The 24,231-nt window shown below is 35.3% G+C and overlaps 1 protein-coding gene across 1 annotated transcript in view; it reads right to left on the bottom strand.

Annotated features, from left to right (window-relative positions):
• ITGBL1 (integrin subunit beta like 1) overlaps positions 1-24,231 on the bottom strand; it is a 128,973-nt gene that overhangs the window by 40,932 nt on the left and 63,810 nt on the right. Inside the window, exon 7 of the mRNA XM_066176414.1 lies at positions 20,414-20,560. Within this exon, the coding sequence (XP_066032511.1) occupies positions 20,414-20,560 (147 nt within the window). The remainder of the gene's footprint in view (positions 1-20,413; positions 20,561-24,231) is intronic.

The raw sequence follows: 24,231 nt of genomic DNA, 5'->3' as shown, positions 1-24,231 counted from the left end.
GTAATCACTCCTTGCCTTGTTCCATCCGCAAAATTTTCTCCATCTCTCCCCATGGAATTCAAACAATTAGAAAGATCATTGTAACACCTTCAAATGAAGGTCAAAACTCTGAAAGAGGTGTAAACACTTCTCATTGACTCCAAAGAATGGAAACACGATCATCATTACGGGCAGTGTTTGGAATGAAGCTATGAATATGTAATCTTACATGATTTTGCATACACTGATGTTGTAGGTTAAATTGAAAACATCATTGCCATTGATGCATTTGAAATTTGCATTAATAAAATAATTCTTTTCAGTTGCTATCAAATTGCACTTAAAAATAATTCTACAAGAGGTTTCATTTTGTTTTGAAATTTTTGCTCTTCCTTATGGTATCCCTAAGTCCTCTTTGAATCAACTGACAGAAGCTATAAGGCATGAACTAAAAAATCAAATAGATAATCATGTTGAAATTTCTCATCCAGGTACCTGGTCTGTCTTCATTACTAGAACTGCCCAATATTTCTTTGTCAAAAGTGTTCATGGCATCAAATACAAACCCAAATCACACTAAATAAAAAGCAGCAAAAGAAATTCCTAACAGTAAATATGAAGCTAGCAATAAATGTATCATGCAATCTAATTAATCTGTGTTGTTTTGAAATATTAATTACTGTAATTACTCCTCATGGATCCATCAAGATGGTAGGCAATTATGAAGGTTCTTGAACCCCATTATGGGCATTGAAAGCAGATGTTACTCAGTATTTCAGATTAGAAGTTCAAAATATTCCATCATGTGGCTTTTAATATCTGATAATGCATTTCTTACAGGGGAATATCAGGCCTCAGAATAAAACTCAGAGCACAAAAAGTGACATTATAACACAGAAGACAAGAGAATAGTTAAAATCTCAGGTACACTAATCCTGAGAAGGGAATGTTCTCTTTCGTTCCCATGTGCCCTGAATTATTGACAGTGGAACAGAACAATCCCTCCTTAAACAGGAAACCTCTTCAGACAGAAGTCACCACTTGTTGCCACATAGGCTTACAATGCTTAAAGAAATACTGCTGTAACTCCCCAATGGAGAGCAGAAGCACTAAGAGAATACAAATGATGATTGTGCAATTGAAATGGAGCCGGTGACTAAATGCAGAGCCTAAATATAAACCACAGTTTCATTTATTGAACATAGAGACAGAGTAGAATCATTAGCCTGCCATTATGCATCTACTTGCACACAAATAGTGCCATTTAAAAGACTCATTGTGCAGTATTTTATCCTTCCTTAACACTAATGTGGTGTCTTTGGAAGCAAATATTAAAAGGGATCTGAGCTATCTGAGTCTGAAGAAAGAGGTTACCTTGAAGCTACCTGCAAACCACAAAACCATCCTGTGGTGTATTTCTTTGTGAAATTCACAGCATTGCATACATTGTAAGTGTAAAAAACTGCATGGCAAACTTTGCTAAAGGCCCAGTTAGAATTGCCATTATTTGGGGCCTTTTGGAATGGAGAACAGGTTCCACTAATCACATTAATTAATGATGCTTAGCATAGTACAGAATCATCTTTTGCTATTGTTAGAAATATTCACCTTGTTTCTTAATCTACCATTCTTTCCTATTCTGTTAGCTACTTAGCACTAATTGTAAAGAAATTCCGACTTTGGTACTACTTGACCTTATTTCAAACATACTAGTACTCAAAAACAAGCACAGTGCAATAAATATACAGTGCAATGAAAGTACATCTCCTGAATGATGATTTTGGATTGCTTATTTAGAATATTCAGATATTTCTTTTTATGTGACTCCAAGACCATGCAGAACGTAGTTGTAATGAAATTCCATGGAAGTATTGACAGTTTGTGCTTTTACCTACCTGTATCACTCAGACCAGGTACTAATAGTCATTATTCAGTCTTAGTCCACAACAGCAATCACCACTGTTACAGAAAATTTTATGCAATGATTTTTAGTCTTGATTTCATCTTGATTTAAGGATAACTACCATTTGACAAATGAATCAATTAAAACATCATTGATTTTGTGTAAACAAGGAAACTTTTTTTCCCTTTCCTAGTGGGCCAGCCCCAGAATTAATGCTTATTTATTTTTTTAAATCTTGTAGGGAGTAAAGGAGATGGTATCAATGACTTGTCGGGTAATTGGATTGCAAATGGTTATAGTAAGAAAAGTTCTTTAGAATCAAAATGCAGTCAGAGAAAGTGCTGGTTTCATCTTCCAAATGAGAGTCATAGACTTTTCTTGAAGATACAGCTTCATTCATAAATAAAATAGAAACTAATGACCTCAGCACACGTATGTATGGAATCCAAACATCTGAATTGTGAACTGTTTGTTCAAAGTTAAATTCAGTGGGCAAAACAGACCCAACTTGGAGAAACTTAATTTTAATTATAAAAATAATATAAATATTTAACTACTAGTAATGAATATTTAATATATGGTAATAATAAATAGATATTTGATTACTAATCTGGGTACACGGGAACAAAAAGGCAAACATTAAAACTAAACATATCTTATCCCTTTCCCATGTTCAGCTTCACTACTTCACTCAGAAGACTTCTCTCCTTCCCTGCCACAAGAGGCACAGGGGGACAGGGCAAAGGAAGTTCTAGTCAGGTCATCTCTGCGTACTTCCTCCTCACATTTCTCCCCTGCTCCAGTGCGGATCCTCCATGGGCTTCAGTGGATGTATGCTCTGCCATGGAGCACCTTCATCTCCTTCTCCTCCTCCTTCTTCTCCTCCTTCTCCTTCTCCTTCTCCTTCTCCTTCTCCTTCTCCTTCTCCTTCTCCTTCTCCTTCTCCTTCTCCTTCTCCTTCTCCTTCTCCTTCTCCTTCTCCTTCTCCTTCTCCTTCTCCTTCTCCTTCTCCTTCTCCTTCTCCTTCTCCTTCTCCTTCTCCTTCTCCTTCTCCTCCTTCTCCTTTCCCTTCCCCTTCTCCTCCTTCCCCTTCCTTTTCTCTTCCCTAACCACACTGCTGAACCTCACTCATTGTTTCCGTCTTCCCTGTCTATCATTTTCCGACCTTTCTTAAATACACTTTCCCAGTGGCACCACCTCCTGTGTCAGAGGGCCTGAGCTGTGCCCTGTGGAGGGTTGGCCTGGAACCGACCCCACCTCACAGGGGCTGTACCTGCAACTCCCACCACCACTTTGACACCTGCACCCTGTACAGGAGAAAAAGAGAAGGATATTTTCCAGTATTTTTTGCATTACAATTTCTTCTTATATTTCAAAGTCTATTTTACATTATTTGGAGTTTATCCTAATTTTTTTTAACTGCTTTACTACTGACCTGCATGTATATATTCAGATACAGCAGGAACACTTCACCTTGTCATAAATGTTTCTACATTCAGCCCCCACTGTCTCCAACGGAGTTGTAAAAAGCTGAATGAAAATTTATATCATACATTGATTACATGACTTTTTTTATTGATGATAGTGCCTTACACTGAAACATTTCTGCCATTATTAAGCAAATCATATTCTAGAAATACATCATTAATATGAAAATTCAGCAAAAACTACTCGAAAAAATATAGAGCACAATGCATTTAGGATTCTGACAAAAGAGTTTAGAAACTGTAACGTGTTCTCTGTAATATAATGGAGAGTGCATTGCCTTTAGCACCACACAGTCCTTACTGACATAAAGTAATTCCATGTTAAGATTGTAATCAGGTCCCCAACTGACTTATTTACTTGCCTCTGGAAGAAGACTGAAAAATTCATTCTATTTTCTGAGCCAAGCTTTGCCCTAAATTTAAAATAATAAAAGTGCAGCAATATTGAGATTCTGTGAATGTTTGTGTAAGTAAATTCCACTTATCTGTTCACAGAAATTAATTCTTATAGAGGCACATGCAAGAGAAATGAAAATTAAGATTTACATTTGAAAATATGATGCCTGCAAGTCCTCCACCCTAACTATGACTAAATCCTCCAGCATTGGAAATCTAGTCATGTTAATGTCCAAAGAAAACCTGCTGTATGGGAGGTGATATAGCCTTTTTCTAGCTCATAAAATATAGCTGTCAAGAAGTCACCCCTCTCTGAGGAGAGAAATTTCTAATTTACAGGATTTTAAGAAGTATAAATAATTATAGCACTCCATTATCTAAATGATCTACTGTTCCACAATCCTTTTAAATTAATCTAGAAGAGATTATGTCACTTTGCTGATTCATGTGTAACACTCTGAAGCCTATAACACCAAGCTAGATGGACAAGATGGAATAATACCCGAAAATGTCACAATATCAAATTTGTGATGAAATGAGTCATACCCATTGAGAAAGAACCACATTTAGCACCTCAGAAAAAGCTCTTCAGAAATACAGATACATGCTATATGACAAAATGACAGTCCATATGCACTCGCACATCGGTGAGTACTATTCATAAGGTCATTTACTTAGTGTGAGTTATTGTTCACACCTAAAGGAGCCTCAGATCTTATTTAAGATATTACTTACCACTGGCTATATTTGCATGTCCTGTTTGCATTACAGCTAGACCTAGCTAACCCAAACACATCATGCCAAGTTTCACAACTGTTTGCTGTAATGAAAATAGCCTTAATTATCACAAGTTAAGCACAGAAGCAAGTAAAACTGCTCAACAAGAGAATGAATCCTTGTAATCACTTTTCTTTCTACAGAGTACCTGTGTATTAGATGATTCTTGAAAGTTTGTCATCTGATAAATGATCTGATCTCAATAAAAATTGATACAACTTGCAAGTTTACTGATGTTCAAGCTTCTTTCCCAGAAGACTGATGACCTTTTCAAGACCCTCATAAGCTTGACAGTGCTCAACATCATGAATGAAATGAGAGGTTTCTCTGAAACTCCTGTCACCTACTGTAAATATGTTCACTAAGATGACCCAAGAGTGGAACTGCAATTAATGTCTGAAGTGTGGTGTACGAGATAATTCTACAGGTGACTGATTTTCACACAACTTGCTTTGATTTAGGTGCAACTGTTCATCATAATGCACTTAATTTCAGACCTCTGGAAAACATGTGTTATTATTAGTTAACACATTTGTATTTGTAATGCCCTTCCTTCTGTCCTTTTGGAGCTTTTTTTTTCCCTGCATCTTACTTGGTTGACATTGCCACCAAAGAACTCTTAAGGCTTAGGAAATGACAGAGCCATATTTACACTTCTTACAATTTACCTTTATTCACCATTATCATTTTTGCAGTGTTAATTATTGAAAATTCTTATAAAGTTATGATTGTATGTTTATTATTCAATTACTATTCCTCTGTAGCCTCACAAAAACTGGACAAATACTTTCTTGACCATAAGATCATGGTGATATCTCCAGTCAAAAATCAGCCACCTGCGACAAGTCAGTGTAGGAAACCTATAAAAAAATGATTGCTTCATATATACAAGACCGAGGCCTCTAAGTTTATTACTTCTTGCAAATATCTCTACTATATGATAATCAATGATGCATCACATTCCAGTTGCTAAGGGATCAGCTAAGGCCACACAGAACTATCAAAAAATATCTTGGAATCTGTGATGTGAAAAAAAAGATCGCTAAGACAAAATAAAGTTCTGGCTGTTCAGATTAGATATCCCATTCTTTATACATCCAGAAGAAGAGGGGAAAAGATCAGCATATTTCTTGCTTATGGTAACAGCTTTTAAGTATTAAAACATACTGAAATTAATAAAACAAAACTATTACTCATCTGGGCACAAGCTCAAAAAAACGTTACTAGAGGTAAAAACTGAAATTAAAAGATCCAGAATTCATAACATTTGCATGCCAACTCATGTTAGATATCAATCCAAAAATGATAAAACAGATTAGTAGTCTGCGCTTTTTGGCAGAGGCATGGATTAGGATATTAATTTAAATTTAGTTGACAAATATTGAATTGCGCCTCTAAGTCAACAGGTAAGCAGAAAATAGAATTGTAGTATGTCATTACATACATAGAAATGTCTGCATTTATTTGTGGTATTTCTGGTTTATATTAAATCTCTTTATCTTCAGAGTTCATTCAAAGCTTATATGAAACTTTGAAGGGTGGGGGACATTTTGAGCTACTCTTCAGTTATGCTCCAGTGCATGTTCTGTATAAAAATCCGAACCTTTGTGCAGTGGGGTATAAATACTTTACTTAACATAAAATTAATGTGACTCCTTATGTGTTGAAGTAGTATTTTCTCTAAGAAAATACATTTTCTGAAGGTCATTTCCAATGATAACTGGGTAAATGGAATAATCTCTGGGTGGCAACTCATTACTGATGACCTGAGTATTCTTTCCATGGGCACTTTGTTAACAATCATAAACATAGTTAAAATATCTTTCTTCTTCCCTGGCTCTCAGCTTGATCCTCTAACTACAGGGTCATGACAAGAATCACCATTGCAACCAGGTCACAACCCACAGGACTTCTGATAGTCCTGGGAATAATAGATTTTTCTTCCAGTAAGCACAAGTGTGCAGTTAGGTAAAAGTCTAATTTTTTTCTTCAGAATTAGAGGCTGTAAGCCTGTCCAGGTCAATTGACCTGATGACACAGAAGGTCTTCCAACTTAGTTCTTTGGTTTGACAAAGACAGCTGTACATCATTAAGGGCTGAAGGTCACTGCAATTCAAGGGCTAGGTTTAGAAACTGAGCCATCGCTGGTATGAATTCATTATTTCATAGATACACATTTGTTGTCACTAACAGTCCATAGCTGGAAAGTGTTCTGCATTTGGCAGTACCTCCTCCAGCCAGAGCAGGCTCATTTGCCCAGAATCTGAGAGGCTGATGCTCACTCCCGGGTATAGATCACTTTTACAGGCACAACGTGACGGAATGTGTCCACATGTGATAACAAACTGAAGTGTACTCTATTCCAGTATCCCAGCTGGGAAAATTACAATTTTAGTCCACACACCTTCAGGGTTGTATGGCTTCTATTTATCATTGGTGCCTGTGAAATAAACATTCAGCACAGGCAAAAGTCACAATGTTAAATATCGGGATTATGCACTGGAATATGCAATACATTTTGAATTTTAATGGATCTTGAAATATCTTATACACTTCAGTTGTTCATTTTTCATTGCGAAGCTCATGGATTCCAATATGATTAATGCATGAAAAATCTCCTGGTTAGATTCCATCAACATACCTTTCTTTGACAGCAACCCTCTTATTTCAATATGCATTGAAACAGGTCACAAAATTTCTGATGCCAATATGCATCTCCTTGTTAACTTTACTGGGCTTTGGGTTAAGCATTCAAATAGAGAAAAATACCCCACCAAATTTCTAAAGAGCTATAAACTACACCTGGTCTTGGGTCACTGAGTTATTTCCTCAGTTCTGCCACAGATCTACAACAGAATAAATGGTTGTGTCTATAGTCTGTAGGTTTTGCAGACAGCAAGCAGTAGGGGAGAAAAATATTTTTTAAAGAAGTTTTCTAGAATTAAAGCAGCAATAACATTTAACTCAAAACTTCATTAAATATCCTAGCTTCCAAAAGAGGGCAAGAAAAACCCTTTCCTCTTCCTTATCCAAAATAAAAGTCAAAATTACTGATTTTAATCGCATCATTACATTATTCCATAATTACTTTCATTTTGGCAAGAAAAGAAAAACAAAACCAGTAAGACTGCTTTGCTGAATTAAAGTAAGGAATTCTGACAGGCATTTCAAAATAGCAGGCATTTCCATGAATACTCTGAAGAGCAAATGTCTATCATCCACCTTCCCTCCCTAAAAAAAGAAAAAAACCCAAAAAGAACCTGACAAAAAGCTTTCAAACTAGTTATTTAGTTAATATAAAGAATGCCATCTACCGGCAATAACAATAAGTAGCACTGTTTGTAAGTTGCTAGGTGGGGTAAGGTTGCCACTTTCACACACGGCAAACAAGTATTAAGGTCATTTCTTTAAAAAGAAATCTCTAAATTAGAAAGAAGGTGTTATGTTCCAGGTTTCTCTTCAATGTCTATTCTTAATCGCTGCCTTATGTTTGGAAACAAGCCCCTGGTGAGAAATAACAGACCGGGTTCACAATCCACTGAGAAAGAAAAAAATTTTGTGAGTGTGGTTCCATAGCCTTATAAACATACATATTAGTGGCATAGTAATGGACACTCTCACAATGAGAAGAAACACATATACAGCAATCAAAGGGTAGTTATTAACAAATTAACTCCTACAGACAGTTCCTATGGTGGCCTGCATCAATGAGGCAGAAAATGCTGGTAAAAGATTCTTGACTAAACTGATAAAGAGACCACCACCAGACACGCAGTTTCACGTTTAATATGCAGCTCTACAAATTTTCAAGAACATTCACTGTTAAGCGCCGTCATTTTGACACATGTAATTAGGCAATGACTGATTTATAATAACTAGATACTACTTATTTATTATAGTACATATGAGAAAGAAAGGATGCACATATTGCACTTCATAAAAAATTAGGAGTAGCATGTCTTCAGATATTCTGTGTTTAAAACCACAACTATGACCTATGAGAGAAAATAAAAATCCCATAAACCAACCAACCAACAAAAAATCCAAAACAACCAAAAAATCCAAAGGTACAAATAATACCAATAGTGTTTATTATCAGATTTTCCTGCCTCTATCTTCTTCTATGTCTCAGAGGGGCCAGATTTAGCAAGGATTATTATGTTTATGAAACAGCAGCTTCTTGAATCCGGTATTTATCTGTCTTTCTGAAAAGTTGTATAATGTAAGACAGTTGTTTTGCTTGGTTTTAGCCAACACTGTGCTTTAAATTATAGAACTGGAGAGCTGAGGTAACAATAAATTTTACTGAAAGTATGATTTAATCCGAGGCACTTATTTTTTGGGGTCATGTCTTCCTTTATTGGCTTTAGAAGTGTGATTAAGACAACAAACTAAAAAGAACAAAGACATGGACAAATATCTGACTTCAAGTATGCCATAAAATAATTTTCCTAACAAAACTGACAAAGCTGTCTTCTTAAAGTATTCTGAGCACTGGACAAATGAAGGTGGCAAGGAAAGGGCAGAACATTTGAACCTACAGGCCCATTAAAAAAACTTCAGCAGTTCCTGTGAAAGAAGTGCATTAGTGGCATTCAGGAAACAAAATGACATAATGCATTACAGCAATTTCTAGTTCCTCTTTGTGAAATCCTGTCTCAGAAAGAGAACCACAAAATTCTGGGACAAAGATTTTGACTAGGAAGAAGACTTTTTTTAGCAATTTCTCAGTATGGAGATTAGCTTTCAGCCTGACTTTTCCTGACTTTGAAGTGTCCCTGAACTTTGCACAAGTTTTCTCCAAACATAAATTGTAGAAAACAAATTTATCTTAGAGTTATTGCCCAAGATTTCATATAAATATTCAGACTTATATCTAACAAACATTTTTAAAAGTATTCAGGCTTTTATTTATTAACTATACTTCCCACTATTCACTGATAACTGCAAAAACTCTCAATGAGAGATCAAAACCCAGTATTTCCCCCAGCTGCACTTCTCTCCATATTCCTTGTTTCCATTTAAAATATTTAGTCTGGTCTGTACTGAGGTCTCACAATACACAAATATCTCTAAAAGAAGGGAAACAATTCCATACATCTCTCTCTCAAGGGGCTTATGCTGTCATTTCAGTTTTTCTATGCAAAGCAAGGATGCAATTGCTTAAAAAATCACAAGGAACAAAATACTTTAAAGTACTATTCACAAAAAAACGTTGCTGAGCTTTGTAAATAGGTGTTTGATGGACTTTTAAAACTCTAAAGAACACCTTTTTACAGACATTCTTACTTAACAGCAATTTACAAGATTTACTTTTTAGTTTTATCAGAACAGAAAATGCTTTTGCAAGATATTGGGGTTTTTTCCTTATAAATCATATATTGATCACTATGTATGCTCACACAAAAGAAGAAACCTCTGAAAGTAATACAGTAGAAATTCATCTTAAATATCAAGGTCATGTTGACTTGAATTCAGCATTTGCTACATGTATTAACTTCTAAAAGTTTGTTGAAAGAACGATGGACTTTTGCTCTTGATAGAAATCCTACATACTTTGAAAATGAGATTAAATGACTTAATGAAGTACCTTTATAGAGTTCTGACTCTTAGAAATACCTGTATCTCTAATGTACCAGTCAGTGCTTCATGCAAAGTTGGCAAACAGCACTTCAGAATTTAATAAAGCAGAACATAATTATTGATATAAACATGGAGTTATTTTTCGCCACCAGAAAAATAAAGTTGGCTTAGCTTTTTATTGCCTTTCTTCCTAACAGAATTTAAGGAAATTTTTAATCTTTGTCTCTATGTGTTTCAAATACCTTACTGATATGCAGTTACAATGGGAGTGGAATAACTCACTGCGTAACATAAGTGCAACATAGCAAAATACTTGCAGAAAAATAAGGAACTCCTCAAACAAGAAATTATGAAACAGATAAGCAAGTAAGCATTGATTAGGTTAGAACCTGGTCAGGTTTAAATCCAGTTAAGCAAAAGGGTGATGTGTCATTTTTACCACAGAAAGTTGGACCTCTAGAATTATTTCATCAAGCCCAGGATTCCTTTCCAAAAAGCAGATCCTAGAAAAACACATCACGGTATTCACCAACAATCTGAATACTTGCAATTCTTAACAGTTTTCAGCTTAAAAATTGGTTTTGTTTGAATTTTCAGTATCTTTCAGGTATTTTTAAGTCAAAAATTTTACAAGCACAAAATACAGAAGAAATCAAATTACTCAATCAGCCAATCACACTATACAAAATCAATTTTCGGTCAGAACTGATCCACTTATTTTACACAAGTTGCTGTCTTGAAGGCACAGAGCAAGTAACAGGTTCAGAGGAAGCAGTGGGTCCTTGACACTGTATGCTGGAAACTCTTCTCTTTCTTTATCTTTTCCTGAAGGCTTCCTAAATACCACACTAACCTCAGTGACAGAAAGAAATTCAATCTTCATGAGACTAACCACAGTAGAGTATATGATAGATGTCTCTTTACTTGTGAACTAAATGGGATTGGGACAGTTCCCTGGCACTGTGTCCAATTGGAATGGAAGAAATGGCATCTGTACCATCGAAGTGTTTTCCATGAAGGCAGACTCATCCAGACTGCCTACTGAGACCAGGGACTAGCCCACACTAATTCCTGAACTATTATCAGGAATTGTTTGGAGAGAATACTAGCTGGGACAGGGCAAAAGTGGCCCAGTGGCTTTTCTATCAATCCAACTTTAGACAAGCAGGTTTCAGTGCCTTGGGGCAATCCATAGAACTATTTTACTTAGTAGTATAGATGTCACTGCCAAGGCACCTCAAAACCTTCTACAAATGACAAGGATTCAGGAAAAAGATTCTTCTCTGTGTATCAACAGCAGAGGTTCCTTGCTCCAGTAGACTTCTATTACCTTTAATTATATTGCAGTAAGACATTACATTTGGGGTAAATAATTTTGTTAATTTCTATGATTCATAGAACCCAAATGCAGGCATCTAAAGGTTAGCCCGATAGTATTTTTTTTAAGGACAGTAGGATAAAGTACGAATTACGACAATTCATCTTATAGCAACACAGAAATATAGAAGGAATGGGCAAATCACTTCTGATTTAGAAATACTATCATTTCACCAAAATCAAAGGCTGAATCAAAGGCATATTTTTGTCTAGATAAATTTAAGACGAACCTCACCCAGAACATTCCTCTGTGTTTACAATATCTAGCATCTATTTAACATGATGACTTGACTGTTGTGCACACACAAGTCAGTTCTGCATTTCCAAATGCAAGTTGACTCATGCACTTATGTTTCAATATACATGCATTTCTTATGGTGATGAGTAAATATTTTGGACAATACAGACCTTAATCTCAGTTTTTGCCACACTGTACAACTTCATGACTTTACAGGAGATATTTGTTCTAGTAAACAAGCAGTGAAATCTAATCAGCTCTCACATAAACATGTGCACACATCTCAATTGCTTGTTTTTTTCAACAGAGATTCTTTTGGAATGTCTCTTGATACTGTGATTAAACTAAGAATGCTTGATATACCAAAGTCATGAGAGAACGTACTTAAAGGTACTTCCACTTTCAATGGTTGTGTAGCTTCCACAAATGCAAAATGAATTTACATCTATATCTCATGTTGGAGGCATTGCAAAAGCATTCCTTCTTACAATTACGTTTGCACATTGCAATGAATAATTTTTTCGTCAGTGTGAATTATTCCCATATCTCTGCAAGTACTCAAGACGTTCACAAATCCTGACTTCTGGTCAGACATCACTTTCTGAAGTGAACCAAAGTAGGACGACAATTTGGAGCAGCAAAAATCTAAGCTACTTCAAAAATTATTATTAATTTTAATTGGTTATATCTTCACTGACGGGAATGCACAGCTAACATTCTACCTCCTTACAAATCAGTTTACTATAACAAAAGCAAGTATATTTAATGTATGTTAGTCATCCTTCAGCAGAAACTAAAGAAACTTCACTTTGAATCTCTGACTGTCAGGATTTACCGCTTAAGAGCACACAGTTTCTCTGTCCAGCATTGACAACAATATATTTGTTTTCAAGGCTCCACAAGCACATGCCATCCATCAGAGGCATTGATGTGCTGTGAGTCTATCTGCAGCTCACTATCTAATCAAATGAAAGAGACAGACCAGAAAAAAGATTTAGAGGAAGTCTAGCATAAATGAGTGTCAGTCCAGCCTTTGATTAGGTAATAGCAATTATGATAATTACAGCAATACTACTGGAAAACATTCTAAAATTGCCAGCCTGTAGCAAAGTGTAGCACTTGCAAGAATCCACTTATGCCTGAACATTTTGAATACTAACCATGTTCTTTCAGTTGTAAACAGCATGATTTGGCTGCCTAATTTAAACCAGTGATCTATTAAAAATATTAATATATAGATGAATATATATTAATATATAGGTGAATTCTCCTAAAAGTGTAGATAGTCATCATCTACAGTTATAAATCTCACAAATAGAATAAGCATTGAAAATTTAACCCTAATTCACACACAGTATGAGGCAACAATATTATTTTGCTGATACCGTTTTTCTGGAAAACAATTTCAATATTGAGACTTTTAGATAATATAAACAATAGGTAAATATAGGGGAGTTTTGCCCCTTTGCTTTGCACTTTGTATGATTTTCCTTGTTCTGCTAAAGAAATCAAGTTCAAACAATTTGAAAAAAAAAGCGACGCCTGAAAAAAGGGCTAACTATGTCAAAAGATACACTAACAATCACTGAATACTGAGTTTTAGAGCAGCAAATGAGAGTAACACTAATTGAAATGGGGAGATAAAGGTAAAGAAAATTAATCAAGACTGGGAAATGGAAGACACTATGTACAGAAGATAGCTAGTTTTCAGAAAAAGGCAGTTCTGGCCTTCAAGGTCTTTCACAGATCTCTTTCACAGATGAAAGAGGTCTTTGCTGAAGAAAGAATTACGATCAAGAGAACAGGAATGAGGAAGACAACATCACACACAAAAAGAGGTTGTCCAGAGGTTGTAGCACTTCAGAGGCACTGCCTGAGAGAATAAGAGGTATTTTTCACGTGGTCAGTGTTTACAGCCATCAGAAAAACACATTCCTCTCTGAGCAGTAAGTCTACTATTTTATAGATTTTGGCCTTTTGTACCCTAAACATTATCACCCTTCAGATTAACCTTACCTAAACCACTGCTCCCAAATACACTCCAAAAGTCATCTGGATCATTAGAAACAGAACCATGTCAGCTGGCTGTGATTAGCAAAGCCTCCAACCTTGAGGCTTCCTTCAGCTCTAAGACTGCAAAGCTTCTTTTACATCTTTTCTTGATCAGGTGGACTGTAGCAGACACCTACCACACTCATAATAAGTAATTATATATTAATATGAATAATCAGATATATCATATGTAAATAATTTATCTGGCCTCTTCCATTTTCATTTAAACATCAGAATCTGTTTTGCCCTTTACTGCCTTTCATATTGGTGAGAACAAAATGAAATTTATTTTAATGAAAACGTGCCATATTGAATAAGAGCATGTCAAATTATTCTCTTTGGTGAAGTGGTATCCATGGTTGTTACTCTACCAGCCACTGATGCCATGGTTTAAATATTCCTTTCTTATACTGGGTTTTTATCCCACAGCCTTTATTCCTAAGTATCATTCTAAACCAGATATATTATTTTTCCTCAATTCTTTACTGCTTCTCAAAATTATCACCATGAAAACATGTTAGAAAATTCAGAACAGTAAAAAATTCTATTACAGAATTACCTCACTCTTAGAATACCACCTACATCTCAGAAACAGGCATCTTCCAACACACCCTGCTTCTACCAGAACAGTTTAAGAAAGCACTTATGCAGAAACAAAGTACTTTATGAACCTTTTTTTTTTTACTACTGAGTTATAAGCACTGCAAGTAAGGGTTCACTGAAGAAAAGAAATATTCTTCCCTTGATTCCTCTGTCCCTACTTGATGTCTCCCAAAACTACAACAGTATAAAGTAAAAGCAACAGCAAGAAGTGCTGTAGGTGGGTCACAAATAAGTACCTTTCTCTATAGACAAAAACTGAAGTGCTGAGCTCCTGAATGTCAAAAAAAAAAAAAAAAAAAAAAAACCAGAAAAATTAAAATTTTAAATTTGGAAGCTTTCCTAAAAATATGGCTTCCAGAGGATCCTGCTTCAATTAAGAGAGAAAGGCTCAAACAGAGTCTGAATCAGAGAAGCTGTTTAAAATCAGTGATCTTAACTATTGATAAACAAATCTAAAAGGAGGGGGATGCAAATATTTATTTCTATTCTTTTTCTTAGACTTCAACAGAAAACAAGTGGAGTGCGGAGTGCCAGTCCAGCCTGTAAGAGTATTCCAAATTGTATAACAAATACTGTTATGCCAGCTCATTCAGCCTTAAAGTAATAGCATAGCAAGAATGCCTCTCTGCTTGAAGCACACAGATGTAGAAAGGAGCTCGATCTCAAAGTTGATGAGATGAAAGCTAGAGATGTGACACATGACTTGAATTTGTGTTCTGTTCTTGTTACACCAGCTAATAATGCTACTCACTGCCAGCCTGTCGACTATAGTGCTTTAATTAAGACCTCCTTCAGAATGCAGGGGTCATGCAAAATGAATGAAAACAGCATGCCAAATTCAGAGATGATGTACATTAGAGTAATTCACACTTCAATTAAACAGCACAATTTGCATAATAAGGGGCTGCAGTAAAGAGCTAGTAGCAGGGGTAGTAACCTAGATTTTACCTTAGGATTGTTTACACTTTTCTGCTCTGACCCCATCCTGTCATGTAGAAAGTACAGTGAATTATTCAAATAGGAACGTCTATATCCCCTTACTAAGTCAACAAGCCACAGGCTTTAGAAGCAATGCTTTTCTATAAGCATCTACTAGATATAGGAAATCTTTTCATCAGTTTTGGCAATATCATACTAGAGGGAGACCCTGAAGTCGTTAACTAATAACTGCACTCAGAACAAAACAACCAGAACTGTAAGGTTGTGAAAGTATACTCAATGAGGTTCCAGTGGTAATAGAACAGAACTAGCTCTCATGATGTGGCACATGCCACCAGCCGCCCTTCTACCCTTTTGAGGCATCATACCCAACTGTAGGGACTTACCTGTTGTAGAGATGAAAAGATCAGGATTGCCACATTACAGTTGTTAAGGATTTTAAAATCTTGAACATATACTGAATGATGTCGTACAAAGGTTTATATGAAGCTATAGTACTTAATGATGCAACCCAAAATTATTTACAAGCTGAATATTTTATGTCATATATTCCATCAGTCATGTAAGACTTCACAAAGGTCAGAAGACACTTGCATAGTTACCCCTGGTTTTAGGCAGCTTATTAGCATATTTTCTTAATCTAGGTTCCATCCACTCTTGTCACTACACAGATAAGATTATTTCATGTGTGCTTCTCTTTCCTTATGTGCAAGTTCTCCATGTTGTATCAACAGGAATCTACAGCAGTTGATACAACAGCTTTTATGCAACGAGATGTTTCAGAGCAGCATAAACTGTATTCCAAACAATAGGACACATAGGAAGCACCAGAAAAGGATTGAGTCTTTGCAGAAAGCACTGACCAATGGCTCTGCTCTTTGGAGTCATCACTGACCTTTGCTTTCAGACTTCAGGAGATGGTATCTTGCCAGGCTGACAATAGCATTACAGAACACAAGGCATTGATTCACTGTCTTAGTTCACCACAAAGAATCTTTAAGAATGCATTGAACACTGTTGCTCTTCCATTAAGTCAATCAAAATCTAATAATTTTAAATAGAGAAGAAACAGCAAAGTTACTGCTGTCAGTAAACTTTCAAAATGCCAGGCAATCTTTGAACAAATGATTTAGAATTTTGAAAATGGCATTTAAGGGCCTTTTCAAAAACAGCAGAAATCTTTTTAAGTACAGAATCAAAAAATCCCTTCATTTAGCCAGCGCTAGAGCATGAGTGTAAGGAGAAATTTCACCAATAAAGAAAGAGTTTCATTTTCTCCATGTGGCAAATAAACCAAAGCAATTATAGAAAATACATTTAAATACTAAAAAATAGTATCAATAAGAAGATTTTTCATTTATCTGACTTTGAAAATCTGCCATGGAATGGCTGTATTCACCAAGGTTAAGGGAGGAAAACAAGATTATTTTTAAAAACATCTCTCATCTATTATTCTCAAAACCTACTCTTTTTATTTTCAATTCTTTTCCTGAAAGCTTTTTTATTAAAACTATTTTTAAATCTTCTTTGTACCTGAAGGGGAAACTCAAGTGAGTGAAGTGCATTTTAAAGAGAAAAGTGGTTTGTCTTTTCCCTTAATCCTGACAACAATATAGTATCTCTTTATTTCAAACCATAATAATTTTTGGGATGTTTTTTCTCTGACACTGATCTTGCTGTACAATGTGTTCTTAAAAGTAACAGATTTTCACTGTGAAAAAATGAAAGCATTACATCTACAGTTAAAAGTCATGCAGCAAGTTTTTTTAAAAAAAGCAACACTCTTGGGAATAAAACTGTAGAAGGAATTCTACACTTTATATGAATGAAGATGCCTAGAATCACTCCTCATCCTCAAAAGACTTTTGTAGGGAGAGTAATTTTTGGAAAGTACTTAATGTGTTTTTATTCCCAAAATTTTCTTGTGATCTTCTCTCACCTTATATATAGCAGGAACTACTGACAGCATAGACAGCCTGGCTGATGTAACTGAGAGAGTTTATTATTGCTCTGTCTTTATAACACCATTTCAGCATGTAGACATTTTCCTTTACTACTCAGCATGTCAATATAAAGCCTTCTCTCTCCTTCACCTACTGAAGCAGCTAAGAAACATAAGATCATGGTGTAATATTTTTTTGGCAGCCTCTCTACTCTCCCCACATGTTGAGCAGCACCCATGAAACAGCTTGTTATTCCTGTGAGTGGGGAACATCAAGAAGGGAATTACAGTCTGAAAACAAAGTTCACTGTTTCATCTACCCTCAAAAGAGCAAAATATAGACTGAAAAATTAAAATTTATAGCATTTTATAGATAGTAATTATCTAGTTGTGTTCTTCATAAACTCTTTTTAATTATCTAAGATTTTTAATACAACTTTTATGTACCCCTGATGCATTTAAGGTTACAAAAAACACTTTCACCTTTTTTTTTCCCTATACCTTTTTTCTCTTGCTGAGATTACATGACTAATAGTTAAGGGAATCCAGCATTCTCAAAATCTGGGCGGGATGTCCCAATTCCCTTAGTTTCCATTGCTATAAACAACAACAACAACAACAAAGTATCTAAATATAAAAACAAAAGGGACAGATGAACACAAAACATTCTTTAAGGAAACACAATACATGGATAAATCATAAAACCATGCACCTGCACATCTGAGCATTCTGTTGTGTATCCTACTCTGTACATGAACTGCCTCACCAAAGATCCCACTAAATAAGGACATTGAGCACTCAACTTCTTTGGCAGTACAGTGGATTACTGACCTGGGCAAGGATAACTGTCCTTGTACCACCATTTTCCAATGGAAAAGAATATTTCCTTTTCAGACTTTCCTTTCCTCATTACACAATCTTCTCTAAGGACATCAGAAAAATTTGGGATGTTTTAAAGTCTATGGCCTTTCCCATTCCTGAAGACTTGAAAGAGATTGTGTTTTGCTGGAAAACCTTATCTTGATTTATTTGCTTGTGTCACACTTCTGCCCATGACAAGTAGTGGGATTTCCAAATGACACCAAATTTTACCATGCAAGTCCAATAATGATTTTTCATAGGAAGTAACCCCTACTTAATCAGTTCAGAAACTTTCTCACACCTTTTTCTTTTTTTTTTTTTTTTTTTTTTTTTTCTTAAATCCAAAATGTCACGGAAGAAAGGGAAATCCATGGAGTCCAGGGTAAAAAAAAAATACACTGTCCAGGATAACACAGATAAGTAGACTAAAATATCTTCCCAATGTCTTAAGGAAAGTTGTTCACAGAACTAAAACAAGATACTGCTTTGCATTTTTAAATGGAAGTTTACACAGGGAATTTTTTTTTCAAGCCTGGAATGTAGAATCTCTTGTTCCTTCATTACAGCAGCTGTCTATCACACTATGCCCTAAATCGACATGTGTGCCTTTCGCACTCCTTGAACACCTTAGTGATCTCTTCCTGTTTGGAAGTAAAAGTTCACTGAAAGCCTCTACCAATTAAGCCTTTTGTTCCCATAGATACTGATTTTGAAAATTTTGACCAACAGACCACTCAGCCAAATTATTTCACCTGAAAATTACCTATTTCACTGCCAGGATCTCAGCAGGAGAACACTGCCAGCATCATTAGGTGTTTTTTCAGAAAGCCAAAAGGGTAGAATTATTGTCATTAATATTAAAATCTTAACATTTACTCTTCTTATTATACTTAATTTTAAAATTTAAATACTATATATTTATTCAAATTAAACTAGTTTTTTATTATTTTCATTCTTCCTCTGCCATTTGTCTCTCATAGAGGATAATGAAAATAAATTATAGAATTGACTCCAAGCTCTCAAGATATACAACTTTTACTGAAGCAGATGAAAGAAGAGACATTCAGCGTCCATAAGGACAGGGGAAAATGATCCAGTATTAAAAAATTAAAAAGTGGATCAAAAAATCAATGCTCCTTTCTTTTAGTTATCATTCTTGTAAACATAAAAAATAAAATGCAGTTACTTCTCTACAGATGCCCATTTTTCAACTAACATAGCAAAAAATTCTGTTGCAAAATTTTAGCAGGAAAAGAGAGAGATAATTAACTGGAAAACTGCAGCTTAACTAAGAAAAGAGCAAGCAACTGTCTGTTATTACATAGTTCTTTTAAGATACTCCTAATGCAACATTTAGGAAGTAAATAAGCTGCTACACAATTACAGGGAGAAAATAGTACAATTATCACAGAGATAATTTGGGTGGACAGCCTACAATTTTTGACTATGTTAAATAGTATTAGTGAAAGAATAAATCACAAATTAACTGACATTAAGGGTCAAATGCAGTAATTCAAGAGAAGCTTTAGGCCTTTCCCAGAAAATATTTAAATGGACAGAATTCATAACAACTTCAATTTCCAGTTCTAGCAATATTCTGTCTCATGTTTACTGTTCTCTCTTCTCTCTGCAGAAAACCACATTTCATGCAGTGACAGAGGAAAATTAGCAGGTCCTTTTCCGAGAAAAATTGCTTGCAATGTGTATGTTAAGCGTATGTATGACTTAGTATATATTTTTAGTCAAAGCTTTTGAAAAGGCTACAGTGTCATAAATAAATGCTTTGAAATTAAAAGCCAGTGGCCATCTAGCAAACTGGGCTAGATGCACAGTTGCATTTTATAGAAGTCAGTCCTGCACTTAATGGGAAGTTTCTTAGTCAGAGTAAACACAAACAGTCCTTATCATAATGGTACCACAACATTTTACACAGGCTGAAAATCTCATGCTGCTTTTGTCAAAAAATGCACAGAACAAATTCATATTTTTAATGTATCTTTAGTAAAGACTTAAGTATGGGAATTTTCAAAACACTCTTGAAAACATCCAAAACAAATATTAAGACATGTCAAATAAAACACAAAACTGGAAAAACAGGTGACCTTTGTATTCTTCTTCCCCCTTCTCCTAACTCACAAGTTATACAGGTTTTATTCATGCACAGTAAGCCAAGAAGGTACACATTTTTCAATACTAATAATGCTAGACAACTGTATAAAATATTTTAATGGAAGTACATTTAAAAGGCATGAAAATTCTTCCAGAAATGTGCTTACCTCTTCCAGAGCAAGGTAAATTAGAATTTCCTTGGCACTTCTTAGTGCTTTCTTCAACTGACATTGGACATGAAAGTGGATGTTCACACTTTTTCCCAGTCCATCCTTCTTTACAGTCACATCTTCCACAATTACACTGTCCATGACCTTTAAGATGAATACAATTCAAGATTAACCTCTATTTTGATGAGATATAAAAACTCTTAATTGGATGAACTTTATCAAAGTTGGGGCTTCATTCAGTAATGAGACTGGCAGAAAAATACAACCAATCTACTAGATCTACTTTTGTTTCTGAAAATAGCACTGGTCTACCATTTCATTTGAGCCATATTCCCTTTTCTGATTTTTCTTTAAGGGATGTTTTGCCATTTAGCACATGATCTAATGCAAAAGGGTGGAAAAGAGATTAAAAGTATACATTTCACCACTGTTTGGAAAAATGGAATGTCAGAAGGCAATATTTCATTTATTTTTATCTTCTTTTTCTACCTTGGTTGCAGCATTTTCTCTAAGAAATATATCAATACCATTCCTTATCTACTTACAATCAAAAAGATCCACTAGAGACAAATAATATCACATCAATTCCAAGGCTCAAACCAGTGCCTTCTACTAAACAGGGATATACAAACAATAAAATATTGAAATATTGAAATAATCAATTCTCATTCCAATAGGACAGTTGGATGTGGTTTTTGCTATCTCACTGCATGTCTGGGACTATTCCCTGCATGTGCATTGCCTCTATATAAATGCAAACATATGCAATTTTTCTTGAGTTTTTCTCAAGAAAAACTAAGAAAATAAAAGATAATTGTTCTTCCTCCTCTTTATGTTCTTTGAAAAAAAAAATTGAGATTCTGGCAATACAAACTGTTCCTGAGAAAAGCCTAAGAATCAGCAAAACAACACTCCTTGCCACAAAATCAAATATCTATTTTCATGAGCTCAGACAGCAGGTTAGATCTGTCACAATTTTCACACAGTCATCATTCACTGGACACAGGACCAAAGTATTTCTCCAATGTCCATTTCTCTATCCATGTTCTTCTTGAAAACCATAGTAACAGAGATTTTTCTATCTCTAACCATACTTGCATTTTAGGACTTTTCAATTTGCAAAACATTTTATTAGTTCACAAGGAGAAAATGGGAGGAAGCAAGCATCCTAGGAGTCATCAGATTACTCCCCAGAATACAAGCCTTACTAATTTCACAAAATAACTTTTCCTTACATTAGTTATTTTTTTTTCCTTGTAAAACATTACAGGCTTTCTCTTGTTTAGGGGATGAGTTTAGATTAGATTATTAGGAAGAAATTTTTTACTGTGGGGATGATGAGGCTCTGGAACATGTTGCCTAGAGAAGCTGTGGATGCCCCACCCCTGGAAGTATTCAAGGGAAGCCTGGATGAGGATTTGAGCAACCCAGTCTAGTGGAACATGTCCCTGCCTATGCCAGATGATTTTAAGGTTCCTTCCAGCGCAAACCATTCTGTGATCCCATGATTCTTTCCTTTGCTTTCATGTGTACCTGCTGTCAGGTTGTGAATTGGATTTATAATTCCTGACCCAGATAGATACTTATGAGAGGATTATGTACTTTCATACAATAGTTTCTTCGCTAAAGCCACAGCAAAGTAACTAATGAAATGTGTGAACATACGATTTTTTTTTGCGGAAGCATGTTTTCTCTCTGTGTCAAGTCATAAAAGCTTTTATCTCTTTAAATGAAGATAATCACTTTAATGCCGAGTAGAATTCTGAAAGACAATAATTCAGTAACATTCTGAATAGCACTTCAGGTGATAAAAGTAGTCCAGTTGTCAATATGACATACTGTGAAATAACAGTCACCTCAAGCCATATGAAGCTTCTGGAGGGAGCTGCCCTTGTGCGATGTTAAATCCTCACATCAGGGCTGTCAATTCCTGTCATTTGTATTTTATTAAATAAACATAGAATTTCATTCAGTCACAGTAAAATGCTTTACATGAAAACAGGATTTCCGATAATTTCTCCATGCTATTCAGGACAAAGTGGTTTTCTGTCTCTACCTATTAGGTAGACAGAACAAGACAAGAAAATTTTATATCCTCTCTGTTTGATGAAGGTTTTAAGAGAGATGGATTATTTTCCCTAATCTAACTAATCGCTCTTGGATTCATCCCAAATCAATTTCCAAATAATTGTGAGAAACAATGAGGATATTTTACAGACACACTTAATGCCTGCACACTTGTGCAATAAGTAAATTAATTTCATATAAGCACTTAAAAAACCTGTCCCAATACAATTCCTCTATTAAATCTTTGATTTAATTTCAGATTCTGCCTGACTACCACAATAAACCAAAATTAAAACATATGCATCTTTTTATTTCTGAAAAAAGCCTAAACAGCAGGACTAGAAGACATTGTTCATACTGCTTCATGTGCAAATAGATTTTTTTTTTTTGTACAATCTATTTTAGGAATGTATACTTGGATGGCCAGTTAAGACTAAATTAGGCTTTTCTAAAACGGAACAGAAAGAGAATGGATAAAAACAATTAGTACTAAAATTTTTGATGAGTGGATGGAAAAAATAAAACTACACTTCAACTTGAGATTTAGTCACATCAAGCAGATGAGTTCCTCCTTTTATATCTAAGTTTCCTCATTTACAGTTATGTTTGAGTAATGAAGAACTATGTACCAGTCCTTAATCCAATGTCAAATGGCAACATCTTCCCCCCATCGCCTTTGTAACTGCCTGTACTTTCTTATCTTCTGCTTTCTCACAACCATTGCTATCCTGGGCAGCAGCAGCTGCAAAGGCAATAATGTCCAGGAAAGGGGCAGTTCAAGCATGACCTTTTCAGTTTTACTGCACCAGTTGTAGATGCCACAGATTTGCTTTAATCTAATTTAGGTTTAAAACTCTTGTGTTCACCCTTAACTACAGAATGCATTTACCTTGTTGATTTGTAGCTTTGTATTCTTTAGTTGATGCTGATACTTTGATCAGTCCCTGAGTGCTAAAAACTCTGACAGCAATACAGTGATACATTCAAAAATTGACAACAAAGTCAATCTTCCTGCTGCTCTCATGACTGCACACAGTTCTACATCATTCCAGTTCATTCATTAAATGAACCTATATAATATCTGGAAGTGGTTGAACAGTAACTAGTAAATTAAGTCACTGAATATTTACAGAAAAGCTTCTTCATTTCCCCCACCCCCCCCGCCGATTTTATTAGTTAGCGATTCCTCTAAATTTATTTTACAAAAAAACCCACAACAGTTGAGAAACTTTTCCCTTTTTAAACAGGCAAAGAAAAGGCTGAGAATCCTATATACCATGCTGGTTTCAGCTTTCTTTCTCTATTACAGACAACTCCTATGATCTTTCTATGGGGCATCCCTCACTTTAGGAATAGGAGGAAAATATATCCCATCATTATTGTCCTTGATGTGACTGCATTCTTCCTGTTATTAATTAGGCCAGACCAGATTTCTACAGGATGCATTCAAGCTGACAACCTCCAATCTGTAAAGTCCCTTTGAAATCATGTTCATTTGCTTTTACAGAGTTCCTGTGTGTACAAATTGCATGGTATGTATTGAACAAAATCCTTCTCTCCTGCCTAGTAGCATCTTTATTAGAATTCGTACAAAAGTGCATACAAAGTCTCTCTCAGAATCCCAGCTTTCGTTAGCTGATACACGAAACATCTAAACTGCAAACCACAGATGGATGGATGGATGGATGGATGGATGGATGGATGGATGGATGGATGGATGTCAACTGTTTTGAATATAATGCTCTGAA

The sequence above is a fragment of the Chamaea fasciata genome, unplaced genomic scaffold, assembly GCF_029207755.1.
Source record: "Chamaea fasciata isolate MVZ Bird 193981 ecotype frontalis unplaced genomic scaffold, bChaFas1.0.hap1 SCAF_2, whole genome shotgun sequence".
In the NCBI taxonomy this organism is placed as follows: Eukaryota; Metazoa; Chordata; class Aves; order Passeriformes; family Sylviidae; genus Chamaea; species Chamaea fasciata.
Note: the sequence above shows the minus strand (reverse complement) of the source record. Positions and strands in the feature narration are given on the sequence as shown.